The following is a 20,686-nucleotide window of genomic DNA, read 5'->3' on the forward strand; positions in this document are numbered from 1 at the left end:
CTTCTCTAATATTTGAAAAAACAATGTTTAAAAGGCTTCTATTTGTACACCTTTTCACATTTTAGCTGGCAGAGTTCAGAACTTGATGGAAACATAACGAAGGGCTCAGAATGTACTCATCGCAGACTGAGCCCATATGGTCACAGTGGGGAGAGAACGCTGCACTCAAGATGCTAGCAAGCCTGCAGCAGGCGGCCCAGCGAGACACCGTCCCCCGCCCGGCCACCAGGCGCCCGCGCACGCGCACAGCCGCGCTCAGGCCGAGAGGGCCGGGTCGAGGGAGGCGGGGCTCCCGGGGCGCGCGTGCGCGGCGGCCTGAGCGGCGGGCCCCTCCCTTAGCGGGGGCGCGCGGCGCTGAGGACCGCACGGAAACGGGGAAGTCAGGTGGCCGCTGCCGCCGCCGCCGCCGCGGTTTGTCGCCAGAAGGAAGATGGCGGATCTGGAGGAGCAGTTGTCTGATGAAGAGAAGGTAAGAGTCGCGGGGGCGACGGCGCGGGCTGTCAGGAGCCGGCTCAGCCCGGGCGGGTGGGCCCGGAGTCTGGTCGCGAGGGAAGGGCATTGGCCCGCAGCTGGCCTTGCCCTCGGCTGCCCTTCCTCCCCCATCCTTACTGCGCCCAGTGCCTGCCCCTGTCCGTCACCCGAGGCCCCGCGCGGGGGCAGGTCTCTGCCAGGCCTGCTCGCTCCGCTCCTTGTAGGGTGTGTACTCCGAAAATAGGAAGCGGGAGCTGGGCGACGGCGGGCGGGGGCGCGGGCGCGGGGGAGGGCGGCGGCTGCCCAGGACCCTCTCCTGCTGTCGGGCCGCGGGGCCTCCGCCGGGGCCGGGGACCGGGGACCAGGGACGCAAAGGGGTTTGCGTCCGTGCCTGGGAGCGGCCCAAGGGCAGTGCCCAGCGCGGCGGCCTGGCCTGTGAGTGTAGCGGCGGGTGAGGGGAAGGGAAAAATCGCTTAGGAAGCAGACCTTCACTTCTCCCTTCTACTTCCCCCTCCTCAAAGCAAAATGCTTCCTTTTTTGATTCTCTACGGTTTATCCTTTTTTTTCCCTTTCCCCATGGAGGCCTCTCTCCCTCCTTCTCTCTTTCCTTTCGTGGCTCTAGCAGTAAGCTTTGCAGCTCCCATGTTCCCCCGGAGGCAGCGGAGTTGCTCACAAAAAGACGACCCCCTCCCCATAGTTGTTTTCTGCCCACGTTGGCAGCAGCCCCTCCCCCCCGGGGGTCGATTTGGTGGCACCTCACTTTCCTGCTAGGACTTCTTCCGAAGAGGGGAAAATGTGCAACTCCTTTTACTGTATATTAGATGCTGTGACAGCAATGGAACCAGATGAACGACTTAAGTTCTCAGATATTTAAAACGAGAAATGGAATAATTCATTGAACTGCTGCTCTCTTAATTCGCCCCTTTCGTTTGGCTTTTGGGAACGTCCCATTCCCGAGGGTGGTGGGGTAGGGGAGAACCCTGCTAATTTTGACTGTTTCTCGGAAAGGACCCTTAGAAGTAACTGACAGAACATAGGAATGAGTTAGTTGCAGGGTTGGAAATGTCCACTCTTCGTTAAAGAGTGCTTCATTTTTAAATTTCAAAGCAGTACAGCCAATACAGGAAAATACAGGTACATTTAGGTATGTTGTGGTGTTTAAGAAATCTTCATGTAAGTCTGAGGATATTTTCATTTAGGACCCTCTGCTCTAGATGTTTTTATATGCTGTGTTCTTGCACCGAAATAGAAGGTTCTGTCCCATTCCCAATGTGAATGGTCAGAAGTCAGCCTCATCTTTTTTTTCGGAAATCTTTTTTTCTCTTGTGTTCTTCGGTGAAAGTGATAATACAACAACAAAATGGGGGCGAGCAACGTCTCCATAGCCCACAGACCCAGTAGGCAGATCCCTGTATCCACAAAAGTTGCTGTACAGTATTCAATGTATAATCTTGGTAAATAACCCTATATAGGTGACTGAAAGTGTACAGGAGTGCACATATTTAAAATTGAGGCGTGCTAAAAAGCTTAAAAAGAGATTGCCGTGTTTTTATTCTACCATTCTTAAGTGATGATTAGTAGCTCAAGTGGCTAGAAATCTAGCTGAAGAGAGACTACTCGGTGTGGGAGTTAATATAGACCTGCCATGTGTTGTAAAGGCCTAAAATAAAAAAGCTTTTTAAAAATGAGATAACAAGATGCCTTATTATCTGGCACTCTCAGGGCACTAAGCTTCATAAAGAGGAATGAGGAGGTTGTGTGTCTTAAAGCCTGTGCCGCCTAGTAGCAAAATGTTTTATGGTTAAATGAATGAAAATTCTAATTTGATTTTTGGTGTTTTGTAAGAATATTATGTAGATATTTTACATATAAATTTTATCACTATATTTACTAATTTAAAAACTGACAAAACTTTTAGGTTAAATTCAAGTAACCAGTAAAGTGAAATTTTAACGTTCTTGTCACTTGAGATATCTAAAGGTTATTTTCATTTTGGGGGAGGAGGATGTGTCCAGTATGGGATCAGAAAACAGAGAGGACTTAAAAGTGATATTTTAATATTACTCGTTCTACTGCCTTATTGGTAATTTTCAAAAATAAGCTCTTAAGCTGGGTACGGTGGTTTGCACCTGTAATGCCAGCTACTCTGGATGCCAAGGTGTGGAGGATCGCTTGAGCCCAGGAGTTGTAGACCAGCCTGGTAACATAGCGAGACCTCATTTCTAAAAAAAAATATTAAGTTTTGAATACTTTTAAGTTTTTGAAATTTCCACTCTAGATTGCAAATTTAAGGAAGATAAGCTGTTAAGATGTGTCTAGTACCATACTTTATATATGCTTGGCTCAGTTAGATACATTCATTACTTAATTTGTTGTCGTAAGAGGTAGTTGTTCTATTACCATTTCACAGATGAGTAGAGTGAGGTTCAAAAGCTTTAAGTAGTTCACCCAAGGACAGTCAAGATGAAGGTAGTATTTAAAGTTTGTCTTAGTCCAACGTTGATGTTCTTGTGACATTATGCTCTCTTCTTTTTTTTTTTTTTTTTTTGGATACAGAGTCCCACTCTGTCGCCCAGGCTGGAGTGCAGTGGTGCAATCTCGGCTCACTGCAACCTCTGCCTCCCGGGCTCAAGCGATTCTCCTGCCTCAGCCTCCCAAGTAGCTGGGATAACAGGCACATGCCACCATGCCCAGCTAATTTTTGTATTTTTAGTAGAGACGGGGTTTCGCTATGTTGCCCAGGCTGGTCTTGAACTCCTGACCTCAGGTGATCCACCCACCCCTCGGCCTCCCAAAGTGCTGGGATTACAGGCGTGAGCCACCATGCCCAGCAGACATTATGCTTTCTTAAACAAAATTGATAAGAACCTCTTCTGGTTTTGTCTCTTCATTTTTAATTTGTTGACAGCTTATTTTGAAAAAGGAGAAACGTTGATTCTTCCTTAGACAGGGTCTCACTCTGTCACCCAGGCTGGAGTGCAGTGGTGATCATGGCTCACTGCAGCCTCAACTTCCTGGGCTCCAGCAGTCCTCTCACCTCAGTCTCCCCAAGTAGCTGGGAGTACAGGCAGGCGTGCCACGACACCCAGCAAATTTTTAAAAATTTTTTGTAGAGACAAGGTCTCACGATGTTGTCCAGGCTGGTCTCACACTCCTGGCTCAAACGATCCTCCCACTTGGGCATCCTAAAGTGCTGGGATTACGGGCATGAGCCATGATTCCTAGCCCTTTTTTAAAAAGTAATACCAAGCAAATAGTGTTAGGTTCTAAATTTTTGTCTTGATCATTTTAGAATAAAGCTTATTATTAACACATTTAAAGGTGTTATGTTACTGATAGGAAGCATTTTAGAAATCAATGTAGAATAATAGTTTTGTTTTTTAAAATCATACACAATTGCTTTTTGAGGATACTACTATGAAGTTTAATAACCTTTTCTCCTTTGGCCACTGGGTGAATGGGAAATAAATGTAGCTGAAGAACACAATGAAGTTCTTTAAAGCTCTTAACTTGCTATAGTGTGTCCCATAGACTTTTTTTTTTTTTTTTTTTTTTTTGAGACGGAGTCTCGCTCTTTCACCCAGGCGCTATCTCGGCTCACTGCAAGCTCCGCCTCCTGGGTTTACGCCATTCTCCTGCCTCAGCCTCCCGAGTAGCTGGGACTACAGGCGCCTGCCACCGCGCCCGGCTAATTTTTTGTATTTTTAGTAGAGACGGGGTTTCACCGTGTTAGCCAGGATGGTCTCAATCTCCTGACCTCGTGATCCGCCCGCCTCGGCCTCCCAAAGTGCTGGGATTACAGGCGTGAGCCACCGCGCCCGGCCTCCCATAGACTTTTTTACATAGTTACAGAAACCCTAGGCCAAAAACAGTTCATTTTCATTCCTGGGTCAGCTGTATTGTACAGTAAAGCATTTTTGTGAATTTGAAATTGTATGAAATTATGGTGTAAGGCTCAATTGAAAAGACCCATTCCGAAGCCTCTCTCTGGATGAGAAATTCAAGTTCCAGAAGGAATACACTTAGTTACTGATGGGAAAGATCTTTTTTCTTCCTGTAACCCTTTACCTCAGTGATTACAATAATCTATCCCATAGCTTCAACTTTTAGGTCTTTGCAGTTGTCTCCCAGGTACATAGCTGTAGCACTAACTTCTTTCCTGATTACTGGTCAGATTTTTATCTGCTATTCATGTTCACTGGAGATGGTTAATTAGGTATGTTCAAATGGAGCTTGCCTAGAAGTAAATTTATAAACGACCATCTTCTTTCCTCTCACACAAAGGGGGGTATAATCTACTCTTGATAATTTTTCTCTTTATATCTTTATTCCCATTATTCCAGTCATCCTGGTTTTTAATTTCAGATTTATTCTAACTTTTTTTGGCCCCGTACCTTACAATCAACTGGTAAAAGTTGTCACTTCCATCGTCAAAATATGTATTATACAAATAACTTATTTCTTGCTTGAAAAGTTAATTCATTTATATTAATACTTCGTTTATTATCTCTGCATTGACCTGATTGTTCAATAATGTTTGGTAACAAAATTTCACTGTACAAACAGAATGCAACTTGATTATACTTGTTCTGTGCCAACAGTTAAGAAGGAAAGTCAAGAAAAATGTCTCATATCTGTTCTTTCCCTTCTGTTATATTTGCCACTGTTAGGCTTTTACTAGAAAGTTTCTAGACTAATCCCTCCTGTTTCCTGTATCTAAGCCATGCTTTACTTTGTCATTTCTCTACTCTCAAAATTTTAGTGCCTGGATCCTCCATTGCCTTTACAAGGAAGCCAAGCTCTTAAAATGGTATTCATGGCCTTGTATTCCATTTTAACCTAAGTAGTTCTGACATTTTCAATACGTATTGTTACTTAATCGTGCTGTGAATTTAGAGAGACTTCAGAGAGCTGCATACTAGTCCATTTCTCTCTTTTTTTTTTTTTTTTTTTTTTTGAGACAGATTCTCACTCTGTCACCCAGGCTGCAGTGCAGTGGCACGATCTCGGCTCACTGCAACCTCCGTCTCCCAGGCCCAAGCAATTCTCCTGTCTTAGCCTCCTGAGTAGCTGGGACTACAGGCACACACCTGCGTCCCTAGCTAATTTTTGTGTTTTTAGTGGAGACGGAGTTTCGCTATGTTGCCCAGGCTGGTCTGGAACTCCTGAGCTCAGGTGATCTGCCAGCTTTGGCCTCCTAAAGTGCTGGGATTACAGGCGTGAGCGACCACGCCCAGCCACTGGTCCATTTCTAGCACCTCAGATAAATTATTTAATCTCTCAGCCTCAGTTTGCTCTGAAATGTTAGAATGTGGTAGTAAGTACCTTCTTCATTAAGTTGTTGTAAGTCTAAATGGGCTTGGCATGTAGTAAGCACACAATAAATGGTAGTTATTTTTCTCTGCTCTTGACTTTTCATCTACTTTGAGTGTTGGCACTGCTCCCAGGTCTGTCCCCTTTTTTGAAACATGAAAATCTCAGTCATCTCTCAAGATTTAGCTTAGATTACACAGCTAGTTTAGCCTTTCATCTGAACTCTGCAAGAGATCGTTAGTATTAAATACAATTTTGCGTAATAGTTATTTGCTTACCGTTTTTTCCCTTTTCCATTGGAATTCCTAAGTGCAGACATAATGTCATCTTTAGCATCTGTTGTTACTCTACCATGTGATGAATAGGATGGCTGCACCTGCAGTTTATATACTTCTCTCTCAGTGACTGGCTTCAGAAATTTTGTGTATGTAAAAACAATATAAGCTGCCATTGTATTTCATAATATTAATGTAAAATTAGAAATGTTTTTCTTGGCTGGGCGCGGTGACTCACACCTGTAACCCCAGCACTTTGGGAGGCTGAGGCAGGTGGATCACCTGAGGTCAGGAGTTCAAGACCAGCCTGGCCAACATGGTGAAACCCTGTCTGTACTAAAAGTACAAAAAATTAGCTGGGCGTGGTGTCGTGCACCTGTAGTCCCAGCTACTCAGGAGGCTGAGGCAGGAGAATCGCTTGGACCTGGGAGGTGGATGTTGCAGTGAGCGGTTATCGCACCACTGCATTCCAGCCTGGGCAATAGAACAAGACTCCATCTCAAAAAGTTTAAAAAAAAATTCTTATTATTGAGAAGGTAAACTCAAGCAGAAAGCTATTAATGTGGACAATATTCATTCCTAGTTCTATTCTATAGATAAATTATGTTATTTCACCAATAAAGTGTAAAAACTTCTGTTGCAGACAGGAACTTGATAGCAGCTATAGCATTAGTGGAGTTTTTCAGACTTTGCACATTAAAGTAAATTTGTAGTAAATTTTCAGTGCATTTGGGAGCCATTTTTGCATGAGTAGCTGAATAGATAGAATAATTGCATGTTAGTGTGAGAATACAGATGTGAAAAGACTTAGAGCAGAGAATCTAAAATAATTTTTAAGGTTGAAAAGCAGGATGGCAAAACTTGGATCTGTGGCTCCAAGCTATGATCTAAAAGCCTAATCAGTCACCTGAAGCAAAAATTTGTTAAAGTTATTATAGCAATAATTTGTTAAATAAGAGATTCATGCATATCAAAGAAAATGGGGTCTTTGTCTTCTGAAAACCACTCTCTGACAGGTTCCATAAAAATACCCATGGCTGTTTCAAAAAAGTAGTTCATAAATTTTATTTTGAGGATTAAGTATAGTTTTTGCATTCTTGCTCTTATGACATATTTACATGTTTCACTATGCATCTAATGGCTGAGAACTTTTCTTATGCATTCTAATTCGCAGTGTTTCTACTGGAAATGACTTTTGAAATCCATTTACCTCCATCTTCATTCATTTACTAAATATACCATATTTCACTGATTTCAGTACTGATACTTTTTTATATTTTAAGATCTCTGAAATCAGGCTGCATTGTACAATCAATGGGTTGTAATATTTCATTGGTAGTGTTTTTCCTTTTTTAGTGGTAAAGTTATGCATCTTATATTGATTGTGAATCAGGATAGGCAAGGATATAGTTCAGTAACAAAACTCCTAAAATCTCAGCACAAGGGTGTTGAATGTGGAGGCTTTGTACTGCATCTCATTCATTCCATGTATGTCTAGCGTGGGTTAGCAGAGAGCCCTGCTCAGGGAAGTAATTTAGCGTTCCAGTTGGTTAGAGAGCTTCCATCTAAACTTTTTTCTCAGTCACTGCAGTGGTGGGAAGGAAATGGAATGAATTGCACACTTGTTTTTTTTGTTTTGTTTTGTTTTTTTGAGACAGAGTGTTACTCTGTCACCTAGGCTTGAGTGCAGTGGCACAATCTCGGCTCACTGCAACCTCCGCTTCCCGGGTTCAAGCAATTCTCCTGCCTCAGCCTTCCGAGTAGCTGGAAGGAGCTCACGTCACTTCTGCTCAGATTTCAGTTAGCTAAAGCAAGTTACATGTATAAACCTAATTTCAGAAAGGCCAGGGCAGAAGAGGAGAATTGGAATATTTGTGAATAGCAGTAATGACAGCATAGATTAAGTTTTAAATTCACTAAAGTGTAGCGATCACCTGGAAGGTAGATACAATGCAAAACTAGATTCGAAGAGGAATTGGACATATGTAATATACATACTAAATTGGGTCTAAAAATTTAGAAGATAGAAAAGCTACTTCTGCCTAGGGGTATGGTAAACATCAGTTGGGGTCAAGCTCATACCAGAGAGCACAACATAGGGAAAAATAACAGGAAAGTGGGAACAAGCAGGCAGTGAGTTTTGTGTAAAAAGAATTCAGTTAAATAGTTGAGTGTCTACTCTATATTTGGTACTTTTACAATAAGAGATGCAAAGGTGAATTGTGCTGTTTAACAGCTCACTGTCAGGGTTTTTCCATCTCATCAATGTTGACAGTTTGGGCCAGATATTGTTGGGCAGGTGGACATGCTGTGCATTGTAGGGTGTTTAGCAACATCCTTAGCCCACATGATATGCCACTACCATAACCCAGGCTTACCAATCCAGAATGTCTCCTGGTGGACAGATTCACCCCTTGTTGAGACCCATGGGTCTAGATACATTAGAGCTGGTAAGAACAGTTGAGAACCTGGCTTAAGTGGACTTTAGGACCTGGTTTAAGTTCGTCCCACAAGAAATGGAGGAAAAAAAGATCGCCAATAGATTTTAGAGTTGGAATCAAGAAGACTTGATAAATGAATATAGGGGAAAGGCGTGAGTCAGAGAAAACTGTGAACATTAAAGTCTGGATGACTGGGAATTGGTACCACTAGTAACAACTGGAGAACACAGGAAAGAGGATACACAGCTGGGAGGAATAATGGTGAATTTAGTTTTGGTTGTACGGAGTTTGAGATGCTAGTCATTGTCTATGTGAAAATGCCTAGCAGATACGGAGATAGAGAAACAGCTTGGAAAAGAGGTCAGCTCCAGAGATTATATAGAGATTTGAGAATCCTCTTTTTGTGGGTTAAAGCGAGATGGGATAAGCCCTTTAGGACAAAAAGCTTAGACATGGGAAAGAGGAGAGGGCAGGAAGCATATACTTTATACTTTGATTTGAGGAATAAGAAGTGGAGAGAGACCTAAAGGTGAGGAGAAACCCTTGAGGTCGAAGTGTTACCTATTGATAGCTAGCACAGAGTAGGTGCTGAGGTCACAGAATGTGACGAGAATTTCAAGAAGGAGCAGTGCTCAGTGTTGCAGAGATTAAGGAGTATGAGATTGAAAAAAGCCTTTGGATTTAAGAGAAAGGAATGAGAAACAAATTATACCTACTCTATGCCAGGCACTTTAACATGTATTCTCTCTATTGTCAGAATAACCTTGTTATTATCTTCATTGTACAGACAGGAAACTGGTGCAGTTAAGGCTATTTAAGTGGTGGACTAGGGATTAGTGGCCTTCAAGAGAATAATTTTACTAGTGTTTGGAGCAAGGAGTGGAGAGACATAAGCCAGATAACTGGAGTCTATAATAAAAAGTATGTATGTATTTTCCCTTTTCCAGAAACGGTGTTTCAGTCTTGTTTGCCTTGTAAACTACTCATCTTTGGATAACCAGACTCAAGGACTTTCTTCTCTTCTTTTGTATCCTGACATATCTCTGCTCCCTAAGCAGTTTGTACTTATCTTTGTTATAACATTTACCAGTTTTAATAAATTTACCTGTTGTCCTTATTTCCTGTGTTCTTCAGGGCCAGGCCTTATGTCTTCACCATCTTTGTAATTCCAGTAGAGCGCCTAGCCTGTATTAAATCAGTGATTTTCAACTCTGGCTGCACATTAGAATCAACTGGAGAGTTTATAAACAAAATGAACGCACAGGCTCCTCTTGTGGTTGAGGCCTGGAGTGTCTGTAATTCCTTTTTTGTTGTTGTTGTTGTTGTTGTTTTAAAGCTTCCCAGGTGATCTGAATGTGCAACTAGGATTGAGTCTCACTGTATCACTGTATTAGGGGCTCAATAAATGTTGACTAAAGGATGAGGAGTGGAGACAGTAAGTACAAATTATTATTGAAAAAAATTGGTAGTGAAACAAAAGAGAAAAATATGTATTACTACTTTGTTTTTTCCTGCTATTTCATTTTAAGAATACTTTTTTTTTGTAAGAGAACATTCTAGGGTGTATAAGGGAAATGATTCAGAAGGGAAAAGGAAATTGAAAACGTAAGATAAAGAATAGTTTACATAACTTACTTTCTTTTAGTTGATGATAATGCCTACTTTGGATTCATGGGTTTCTTCATATTTTAAATAAATGGTAAAAACATATTTAAAGAAGAATCAATGTTGAGTTCTTTAGATGACCCAGTTTCAGGTTAAGTGCTGTGGGCCCTGTTTTTAATTACCAATCAAAATGATAATTATAAAGGAAAAAAATTTAGAGGAAAACTTATTGAAACAAATTACCACTCTTGAGTTTACCCATATTAAGATAAATTCACCTGACACACAGACATGTGATAGTGATCACTTGGTCATAAACTATTTAAATGTCATAAAGTTCAAAAAAGTGGTTTTTTTCTCCGGTTTTACCTCTAATTCTCAAAAGACATAGCCATTTTTTAGAGAGCTGTGGAAAACAACTTCAAATAATTCTTTTAGTTGAAGTGGAAAAGTGCATAGTGGCTCCTTTAATTTTACTACCAGTGTCTAAAGCAGTGACCCTTTTTGGTGTTACATTTTCTTGAGAATCAAGTAAAACCTATAAGTCATTTCTCAAGAAGACTAGACACTTCAGATTTTACATCTGAAGTCCCTTATAGGGCATGGGTGCAATATCTGGTCACCTTTCAGAATCACGTGGAGAGATTTTCTAAAACATAGATTTCCAGGTCCCCATTCTCTGGAGATAGATTCACTGGGTCTGGAATAGAGGGTGGGAATCTGTATTTTTTCCAAGCTTTCCAGGTGAGTCTGACTGCCGTTCATATCTGAAAAATTCCTGCCCTAATGTCTCCTTCCTTGATCATGGCGGCCCATACCATGTGGAAATTATAGGGGCTCTAGGTAGGATTCTCAGATAAAATACTGATGCCTCAGTAAATTTGAATTTAAGCTAAACGGTGAGTCATTTTTAGTATAGCTATTTCCCATAGTAGTGTACCTTTGGACTGCTGGAGAGTGCAGGGTCCTTTGCTTCTAAATTTAATGGCTCTAGATGGCTGTTTGGGGGTTTTGTTTTTTGTTGTTGTTTTTTGGTGGTGTGTATGTGTGTACATGTATGTCTGTGTGCTACCATGCACATACATTGTCTGCTTTTTATACTTTCATCTCCTTTAAACCTTGCTTAAGGTTTAAAAAAAATTTTTTAAATTTTTGTTAGTTTACCATTTTTATAGCTGCTTTGGTGAGGACTCTATTTCCTGTTAAGGAATTGTTTTCTTCAGACAGTTTTAAAATCTCCTGGAACTCAAGTTTTACCTTAGTGTTTGAAAACATGTTGCCAAATGTTCAGCAAAGGCACTAGAACAATCTGGAGAATTCATGGACATAAGCAGGCGAAGTAACATTAATTTTGCCATCTATTTCTGTAAATTGTGGTAATGATTGACAACCCACAGTAAACTCTCACGTTGTACCCTCATGTTCTAGATGGTAATTATAAAACTGAAGTAGCACTACCAATTGCTTCTGACTTCCAGTAATAAACACATCTTGAAGAGGTGACATAGGCTGAGGGAACCCAGTCACTTCCACCTGTGGTACTTCACCATGGAGCTTGTCTTTGCTTGAGAAAGGTACATTCTGTACCATTAATGCAAAGAGTGACACAGTCAAGGATTGCAAGGCGGAAAGATACATGTGAAGCTTATGTTCATCCAGCCCTCCTTCCCTTTGTTCTCTTTCCCTGATAAGTTTTTCAGTCTTATTCAGCAATGTAGGTGTAAGATTGTACATTTCCAAATTCCATATTCCAAGTATCATAGGCCATTAAAAGTACTAGATGTTTTGCACTCACTACTTTTTCTGAGATATCACTCAAGGCCAAAGGCAACAATTCAAAAACCTGCTGATACTTGCCTGGTTCATCAGGGTATCCCATAATGATACCAAGGCTTTTGATCACAGCTTCTCATATCAAATATGCTTTACCTTCCATTTAAGGAGGACCAGGGAGTTAGGAACTTCTTGAGGAAAGTAAGGCACCACTACTCCACAGGATTTAGCTACAAGTAGTGTCCTTTTTGGGTCTTTGTGACTCACCTCTTCCCATCACTGTGGTAAATGTTCGGCTTCTGCATGTGTTGGTCCGACATGATGTGTGAATGCCGTAACACCAGTTAGTATCACTTGCCTTGGCTCTTTATCTGGCCTCTTGATCATACTAGAAAGAATGTGGAGAAGCTGATTTTTCTTTTTAGATTCAAGATGTAGGCACGTTGTATACAATCTGAGGGCATCAGTGTCTCTGTCTTTGCCAGCAGCACGTCAAGTGCAATGTATAGCAAGCAATATCCAAGCATCAGCAGAAGGTGTTTTTCACTGCAGTCAGAGACACTTCTGATCCTAAGCAGCATCTCCTGACACTTGACAAAAAGAAAGTAGTGCATAGTGGAAAGCAGAAGACAGTTTCCTGTGGGGTTTATCAAAGTGAACTGTGCTTTTACTTGATGGAGAAAACAGCATTCTTTCCTTTCTCTCCTAAGGGAAGGGACTGGGGAATTCTCTCTAAGAATAATGGAATTAGGCTGGGCACGGTGGCTCATGCCTGTAATCCCAGCACTTTGGGAGGCCAAGGTGGGTGGATCACTTGAGGTCAGCAGTTCGAGATCATCCTGGCCAACATGGAGAAACCCCGTCTCTACTAAAAATACAAAAATTAGCCAGGTATGGTGGTGCTCACCTGTAATCCCAGCTACTTGAGAGGCTGAGGTGGGAGAATCACTCAAGCCCAGAAGGTGGAGGTTGCAGTGAGCGGGGATGGTACCAGTATACTCCAAGTCTGGGCAACAGAGTGAGACCCCATCCCTCCCCCCACAAAAAAAGTGGAATCAACATTATCTGGTTTTGAAAGATGAATATCCTTTTTTTTTTCTTTCCTTGCCTGAACTGTTTATGACTGAAATCTGTTCATTTTCTTCAGAGTCTTGTAGGGATTCCAAAGAAGGTTTGAATGGAATCACAAACTACCAAATGGCAAAGTGTTCATTTTTGAGGATGGCCATTTTAGGTCTTCTAATTTGCTCCATCAAAGACCATTTCTCACTATTTAATAAATTAATTTTATCTTCCCAATTTGTGTACTAACAAGGAGTTCTCTACAGGTTGAGGAGTAGAAACAAGTGAAAGAAGATTGCCTAAAATTGATATAAGAGCTTCTAATTCATTTTCTTTCACTCCACTAGCAATATCCATAAAATCTTTCCCAGTTACTTGATCACTTCCAAAGTCTCAGTAGATTTGCAATAAATTGGAGGGGTTTTTTTTTTTATTTTTTGTTTTTGAGACAGGGTCTTGCTCTGTCAGCCAAGCTGGAGTGTAGTGGCACAGTCATGGCTCACTGTATCCTTGACCTCCCAGGTTCAAGTGCTCCTCCCATCTCAGCCTCCCAAGTTGCTGGGACCACAGGTGCTCACCATCATGCCTGGCTAATTTTTTTTTTTTTTAATTTTTTGTAGATACAGGATCTCAACATGTTGACCAGGCTGGCCTCAAGTGATCCTCCCATCCCAGCCTCCCAAAGTGTTGGGATTTTACAGGTGTAAGCCATGGCACCTGGCCAAATTGGACATTTTAAAATGTTTATGTTATCCCGTAACTCAAAGTTCTGATCATTATTTTCATCTGAGGTGTTTATTGATGTAAACTTGCATTCTTCAATAAAAATTCAGTTACATAGAAGTTTAGAGGCCGAGCGCGGTGGCTGATGCCTGTAATCCCAGCACTTTGGGAGGCCGAGGCGGGCGGATCACAAGATCAGGAGATCGAGACCATCCTGGCTAACACAGTGAAACCCCGTCTCTACTAAAAATACAAAAATTAGCCTGGCGTGGTGGCAGGCACCTGTAGTCCCAGCTACTCAGGAGGCTGAGACAGGAGAATGGTGTGAACCCAGGAGGCGGAGCTTGCAGTGAGCGGAGTTCGTGCCGCTGCACTCCAGCCTAGGTGACAGAGACTCCATCTCAAACAAAAAAAAAGAGTTTAGAGCACTCAAGAGGTTTGACTGGCTCCTGAATTTCAGGGCTCAGTTTCTAATGTTTTCGTTCCTATGAAGGAACTTCATTTTCTGCAGCCTTTGTCAGGTTGGCTCAGATCTTCCTTTGTTAAAATGTTGTTGTATGTCAACCACTTCTCTCCTCCCTTCACATCCATTGGCTGATAGGAAACTAGATAATCACACTTGCAAATTTGTCTGAGATAAAAATAATATGATCTGTGGAGAATTTCATGTTCTCTTCTAATGTTTAGACTATATTTGCTTTTAGACCTTATTTGCTTTCTTAAAACATATTTTTAAGTATCTGAATTCCTTGCTTCCTGTGTGCCTTGATATGTCCCCAGTTACATATCTTAAATTCAGGCTTCACCGGTAAGGTAAGTGAGATCTTGTTTTAATTGCCTCCTCTTCATTCCATTGGTGAGCGAGGGGTTCTTGCCCTGGAATTGGGAGGTTGACAGAACATACAAAACCTGACACTGGACAGATGAGATTGACAGCAGTTTATTAATCACAAATACTCAGCAGCCCAGGAGAGAGGAGACAGCACACCACGCAGGCCCACATAGGAGTTGTGCTTGGGAACGGAGTGAACAGTCAGGGGCTGTAGGAGGCAGATTTTAGTAAGTATCAAGAGGGTGGAGTGATCCCTGGTTCTCAGGACGTGATCCATTCATTGTTTGATAATTCCAACGGCTGGCCGGGACCCAAAGCTTGCTACTCAGAGATAAGAAGGAACCGTGTCTGTTCCCTGTGATAAAAGATCGTTTGGCTAGGGGACCTTATCTGTGGGAGCAGAGTGAGGAGAGGAGAACTTGCAGTTAGGCCATTCAGGGCTCTCCCTGTTTTCCCTAAGTGTCAAGGCACACGTAATATTGAGCCTTAATTTTAGTCTTTAAACCGCGAGTCTCAATAGTGCTAGCCAGTTATCAAAGGTATTTGCTAATGATTGCTGTACTAAATAATATATCAAGAAGTTTTTAATAGTATAATTTGATCTTAGAGTTTTCCTTTCCATATGACCTTTTCTTCTGATACTTTGCAAAGTTTAAGATATTCTGCTGCTGTGTGCAGTTTCACCACAGTAGATAAAAGATGGCCAAATCATGTATATGAAGTGATATGGCAAGAGGAAAGACAAGAGTTCTTGTTTGAGAGACCTAATGGAGTGATAAGGCTCCAGTTCTGTGTATATGTGGGATGAGAAAGAATGGATAGGTTGTAGGAGCTAGGAAGTGGCAGAAAGATTGCAAAGGTAGTAATAGCCATTATTTGAGTGCTTGCTCTGTGCCAAGCACTTTTCTAAGTGTATTATCTCATTTACTGCTAATGAGGAAACTGAATTTAGTTTGCTTAAGGTCATGCAGGTAGTAAGCAGTGGAGCTGTAGTCTGAATCCCTGCTTAATGTTATTTAAGAGCTTTTGCTGTTAGCAGTTAATATTTTACAGCCTTAGAAGAGCCTTATATATCATGCTAAAGACTTTGAACTTAATCTTGTTGGCATTGGGGAACCATCGAGTGATCTTGACAGGGAGGAAAAATCAGAATTTGCATTGAAAAATACCAGTCTGGTGGCAAGGTGGAAAATGAATTTTGGAGAAAGATGAGGCCAGAGGCAGGACAGCTTTATAACAATCCAGAAACAAAGTGCCTGGGTCTGAATAAAATGGAATGGAATCAAATAAAAGGGGAATGGACTTGAGCAAGAGACACTCGCTGATCATGTGACTGACTGTAGGAGAGAAGTGCGGAATGATTTCTAAGTAGTGGCAATAATTTTATCAGAACAGAAGGCAATGCATTTGAATGAGAAGTTCAAGGTATCTTTGAGGCATTTTGATGGAGATCTCTAATAGATAAATTATAGTTAGAAAAAGGATAGGATCTTTGTCTTGAATGAGGTTGTGATAGGTGTGTACATTTGAGAGTTACTGTGTGGTGATGATGGAAGCAATGGAAATGGATTACCTAGAGATTTATTTTGTTCCTCACAAAAGAATCGTCATAGAAGACTTACGCTGTTTTGGGAGGCAGCTATGTAAAAAGCTGAGGACTTCATCCAGAGACTTCATTCAGATCTTAATTCTGGATCTCTGTTTTCTCTTTCATAAATTAAGGGTAATATCAGCTATATCAGAATAATCATAGATAATATTTTATTAGGGCCTGAGGTATAAGAGTTGAGAAATAATGATGCATGTCATCTCCCTTAGTTTTTACCTTTGAAAACTGAGGTTTACAGAAGTTAAAATAGAAACAAAATCTTGGCTACAGATCATTTGCCTTTACTTATGTAAAGCCCCACATCTTAACTGCGCATTGCCACCATCTTTCTCTCCTGTGTTGCTATTACTGGTGTTTGAAGTGAGCAGGGTCAAGTGGAGGGGGAAGGGTGACATCCCAAGTAAGAAGAAAGGATGTTGATGTATGGGAAGTGAATGCACTGCAGACAACACAGTAATACATGGGCATAAGCCACTCTTGAACAGTGTAGGACACAAAGAAACTAACATATGATCACTTGAAAATGTCTGTATTCCAGGTCTATATTTAAGAATATTGGCCAGGCGTGGTGGCTCACACCTGTAATCCCAGCACTTTGGGAGGCCAAGGCTGGTGGATCACGAGGTCGGGAGTTTGAGACCAGCCTGACCAACATGATGAAACCCCATCTCTGCTAAAAATACAAAAATTAGCCGGGCATGGTGGCATGTGCCTGTAATCCTAGCTACTCAGGAGGCTGAGGCAGGAGAATCACTTGAACCCAGGAGGCAGAGGTTGCAGTGAGCGGAGATCGTGCCACTGCACTCCAGCCTGGCGACAGAGCATAACTCTGTCTCAAAAAAAAAAAAAAAAAAGAATACTGGGACTATGCTAATGCAGGCATACTTCTTATCTACTGCTATTGCTGCTAATAATAATAGCTAATATTATTTATTCACCCAAGGTCACATCGCTAATGACTAGTAGAGGTTAGAAATCCAGCCTGGGTCAGTCTGGCTCCAGAGATCATACTGTAAACCATTACACCAAACTGTTTCTTTTTATTAGGATAAGTTTTTGTGATTTTTGAATGTAAATTAACAATCTGTCTACAGCAGCAGTCCCCAGCCTTTTTGGCACCAGGGACCCATTTCATGGAAGACAATTTTTCCACAGGGGCTAGCAGGGTGGGGATGGATGGGGGAATGTTTTGGGATGAAACTTTTCCACCTCAGATCATCAGACATTAATTAGATTCTCATAAGGAGCGCACAAACTAGATCCCTCGCATACACAGTTCACAATAGGGTGTGCATTCCTATGAGAATCTCATGCTGCTGCTGATCTGACAGGAGACAGAGTGCAGGTGGTAATGCTTGCTTGCCCACTCCTCACCTCCCTGCTGTGTGACCGGGTTCCTAACAGGCCCCAGACTGGTACCTGTCTGTGGCCTGGGGTTTGGGGACCCCTGATCTACAGAATTGCATTAGTGATAACTCTCAAAATGTTCATTTCATTGAAATACTACATTCCCTCACCATTTTGAATAAATAGGAATTTATTCGTGCTTATAGATTTATTCAACCTGTAATCAGTAGCTACTGAGTACAGAGTATGGGGCAGAGGAAACAGATTCTGCCTTGAAGGGAGATTAAATGTTTATTTATTCTGCTAATATTTGAGGGTCTGCTATTTGCCGGGCACCATTCTAAGCACTCAGATATGGGAGTATATAGGCAGTTTCTCCCGCTCTGATTTTTTTTTCTTTCCAGACTAAGTCAGTGCTACACTTTGAGGATTTTGAAAGCAGAGGGCCTGGAAAGTTGGCCAATTTTTTTTTAAAGTAAATGAAGGTAAATATATTTAACCATAGATGACATATCAAAAAAGTACTCATTTGTCTTGCTTTATTATAAAGTCTAAACTAGAACAGTTTATTTTTGAGTTTCAAAAATCATGAGTTGGTTCAAATAATTGTAAACTTACATTTTAATTAATCAGAACTCAAGTAATTAGAATCCTCTATTTAATCCAGAATTATTTAACTTGATTTTAAGGGGATGATGGCTCATTGTGAACTGCAGCAATGCCTACTAGAAATTTGTTTTTGTTTTTGTTTTTTGAGAGGGAGTCTCACTGTGTTGCCCAGGCTGGAGTGCAATAGCGTGATCTCGGCTCACTGCAACCTCTGCCTCCCAGATTCAAGCAATTCTCCTGCCTCAGCCTCCCAAGTAGCTGGGATTACAGGCACCTGCCACCGTGCCCAGCTAATTTTTGTATTTTAGTAGAAACGGGTTTTTACCGTGTTGGGCAGGCTGGTCTTGAACTCCTGACCTCAGGTGATCCACCCGCCTCGGCCTCCCAAAGTGGTGGGATTATAAGCATGAGCCACTGTAACCTGCCTTTTTTTTTTTTTTTTTTTTTTTTTTTTTTGAGACAGTCTTGCTCTGTCGCCCAGGCTGGAGTGCAGTGGTGTGATACGGCTCACTGCATCCTCCCAGGTTCAAGCGATTCTCCTGCCTCAGCCTCCTGAGTAGCTGGGATTACAGGTGTCCAGTACCACACCTGGCTAATTTTTGTATTTTTAGTAGAGACAGAGTTTCTCCCTGTTGGCCAGGCTGATCTCCAACCTCTGAGTTCAGGCGATCTGCCCACCTTGGCCTCCCAAAGTGCTGGGATTACAGGCGTGATCCACCACAGTGACCATGGAAAGTCTTTAAAGTCAGTTGGTGAGGAGGATTAGAATATTAATTTGCTTTCACATTACTTACATGGATATTTTTGTAGTGTTAACCAAAGCCTCTATTAAATTCTAGAATAACATCACTTCTTGCTGCCTGCTAATATTATTGAATATTTAGGACTTTCTTGAGGAAGTCACATTCTTAACAATTACTACTTGAATGATGACTGCTAACTTCTTTTTATCCATATAACAGTATAATAAAAAAGAAATAGAGCCCTATCGCACATCAGACACAAAAATCAATCCTGGACAGATTGAAGAACTAAGTACAAAGAGCAAAACTTTAAAGTTAGAAAAAATACAGGAGAAACCATGCAACCTCAGAGTAGAGAAGGAATTTTTTTCCCCCGTCTTTAAATACTTGACTGTATTCAGGGCATTCTTTTACAAAACTACAGTACAATTATCAGGCTGGGCACGGTGGCTCACACCTGTAATCCCAGCACTTTGGGAGGCCGAGGTGGGTGGATCACGAGGTCAGGAGATCAAGACCATCCTGGCTAACATGGTGAAACCCCGTCTCTACTAAAAATACAAAAAATTAGCCGGGCGTGGTGGTGGGTGCCTGTAGTCCCAGCTACTTGGGAGGCTGAGGCAGGAGAATGGCATGAACCCGGGAGGCAGAGCTTGCAGTGAGCCGAGATCGCACCACTGCACTCCAGCCTGGGCAGCAGAGTGAGACTCTGTCTCAAAAAAAAAAAAAAAAAAAAAAAAATTACATCACTAATGCACCTTCCCCTCCACCCCCACCCTGGTCCAGGATCTAAACCAGAATCACATTCAATTTTGTTGTAATGTCTCTGGTCTTGCTTAATTTGGAACAGTTTCTCAGCATTGTTTATTTTTCATGACCCTAACTCTTTTGAAGAGTACAGACTGATTATTTTGTAGGCTGTCCCTCAAGTTTAGTTTGTTTCCTGATAATTAGATTCAGCCTATGAATTTTTGGCAGGAGTGTCACAGAAGTGATATGTTCTCAGTATATACTCTCAGGGGGCACTTGATGTCAGTTTTTCAGTTTTTCTTATTACTGTTGATAACTTTGATCATTTATTTGGTAAAGGTGGTGTATGGCAAGTTTCCTCAATGTAAAATTACTATTCTTTAGTAATTAAGTGTCACCTGGGAAGATACTTACAAACCATGTAAATATCCTGTTGTTTTATTATTCTGCCCACCAACTTTAGCCTCCCTTGATGATTTTTTGCTTGCAAGAATTACTGTGGTGGTCACCCAAGGTGGTTTTCTAATTCAGTCCCTCCTTTTACATTTATTAATTGGAATTCTATGATGAAGGGCTTTTCATTTTCCTCCATTTGTTAGTTTATTTCTTTATGCCAGTATGGACTCATAGATTCTTGTTTTATTCTGTGGGTTACCATTCATTACTACCATTATGGAATGGGTTGCTTGAAGAATTATTATTATTATTTTTTTTACAAAAAAGTAAGCCCATAAGAAAAACAAGATACGAAAACATATTGTTTGACAGTAATACGTTTGTATTGTCTCAGACAGTTGATGGGCAGAAATTATTTTTTTTCTCAGGGCTCACATGTATTTTGGATATTTTCTGAACACCCCAATTTTATCTTCTGTATAGGTCACTTTATAGTGACTAGTGATGTGTGCTCTTCTACAAGAAGCACAATAGAATGGAGCATATTTTTTATGTTATATTTGTTACTTATGTGTATATTTCATACCACATAATATTTGGAATCAAGAGAAAAAATGTAATTTCAAGATTTAACTCAGGTTATACTTGAATCTCTATAGGTTAACTTTTCAAAACTACTCTATACTTCTTGATGTGATTGTTGTGAGGTATGCTTGTCAGCTGCCAGGGACTTTATC

General features: G+C 41.3%; 1 protein-coding gene across 1 annotated transcript in view; it reads left to right on the plus strand.

Annotated features, from left to right (window-relative positions):
- The first annotated feature begins 327 nt into the window (after window positions 1–327).
- CAPZA2 (capping actin protein of muscle Z-line subunit alpha 2) overlaps window positions 328–20,686 on the plus strand; it is a 54,017-nt gene continuing 33,658 nt past the window's right edge. Inside the window, 1 exon segment of the mRNA NM_001135817.1 lies at window positions 328–469. Within this exon segment, the coding sequence (NP_001129289.1) occupies window positions 431–469 (39 nt within the window). The 5' untranslated portion in view covers window positions 328–430.

The sequence above is a fragment of the Pan troglodytes genome, chromosome 6 (assembly GCF_028858775.2).
Source record: "Pan troglodytes isolate AG18354 chromosome 6, NHGRI_mPanTro3-v2.0_pri, whole genome shotgun sequence".
In the NCBI taxonomy this organism is placed as follows: domain Eukaryota; kingdom Metazoa; phylum Chordata; class Mammalia; order Primates; family Hominidae; genus Pan; species Pan troglodytes.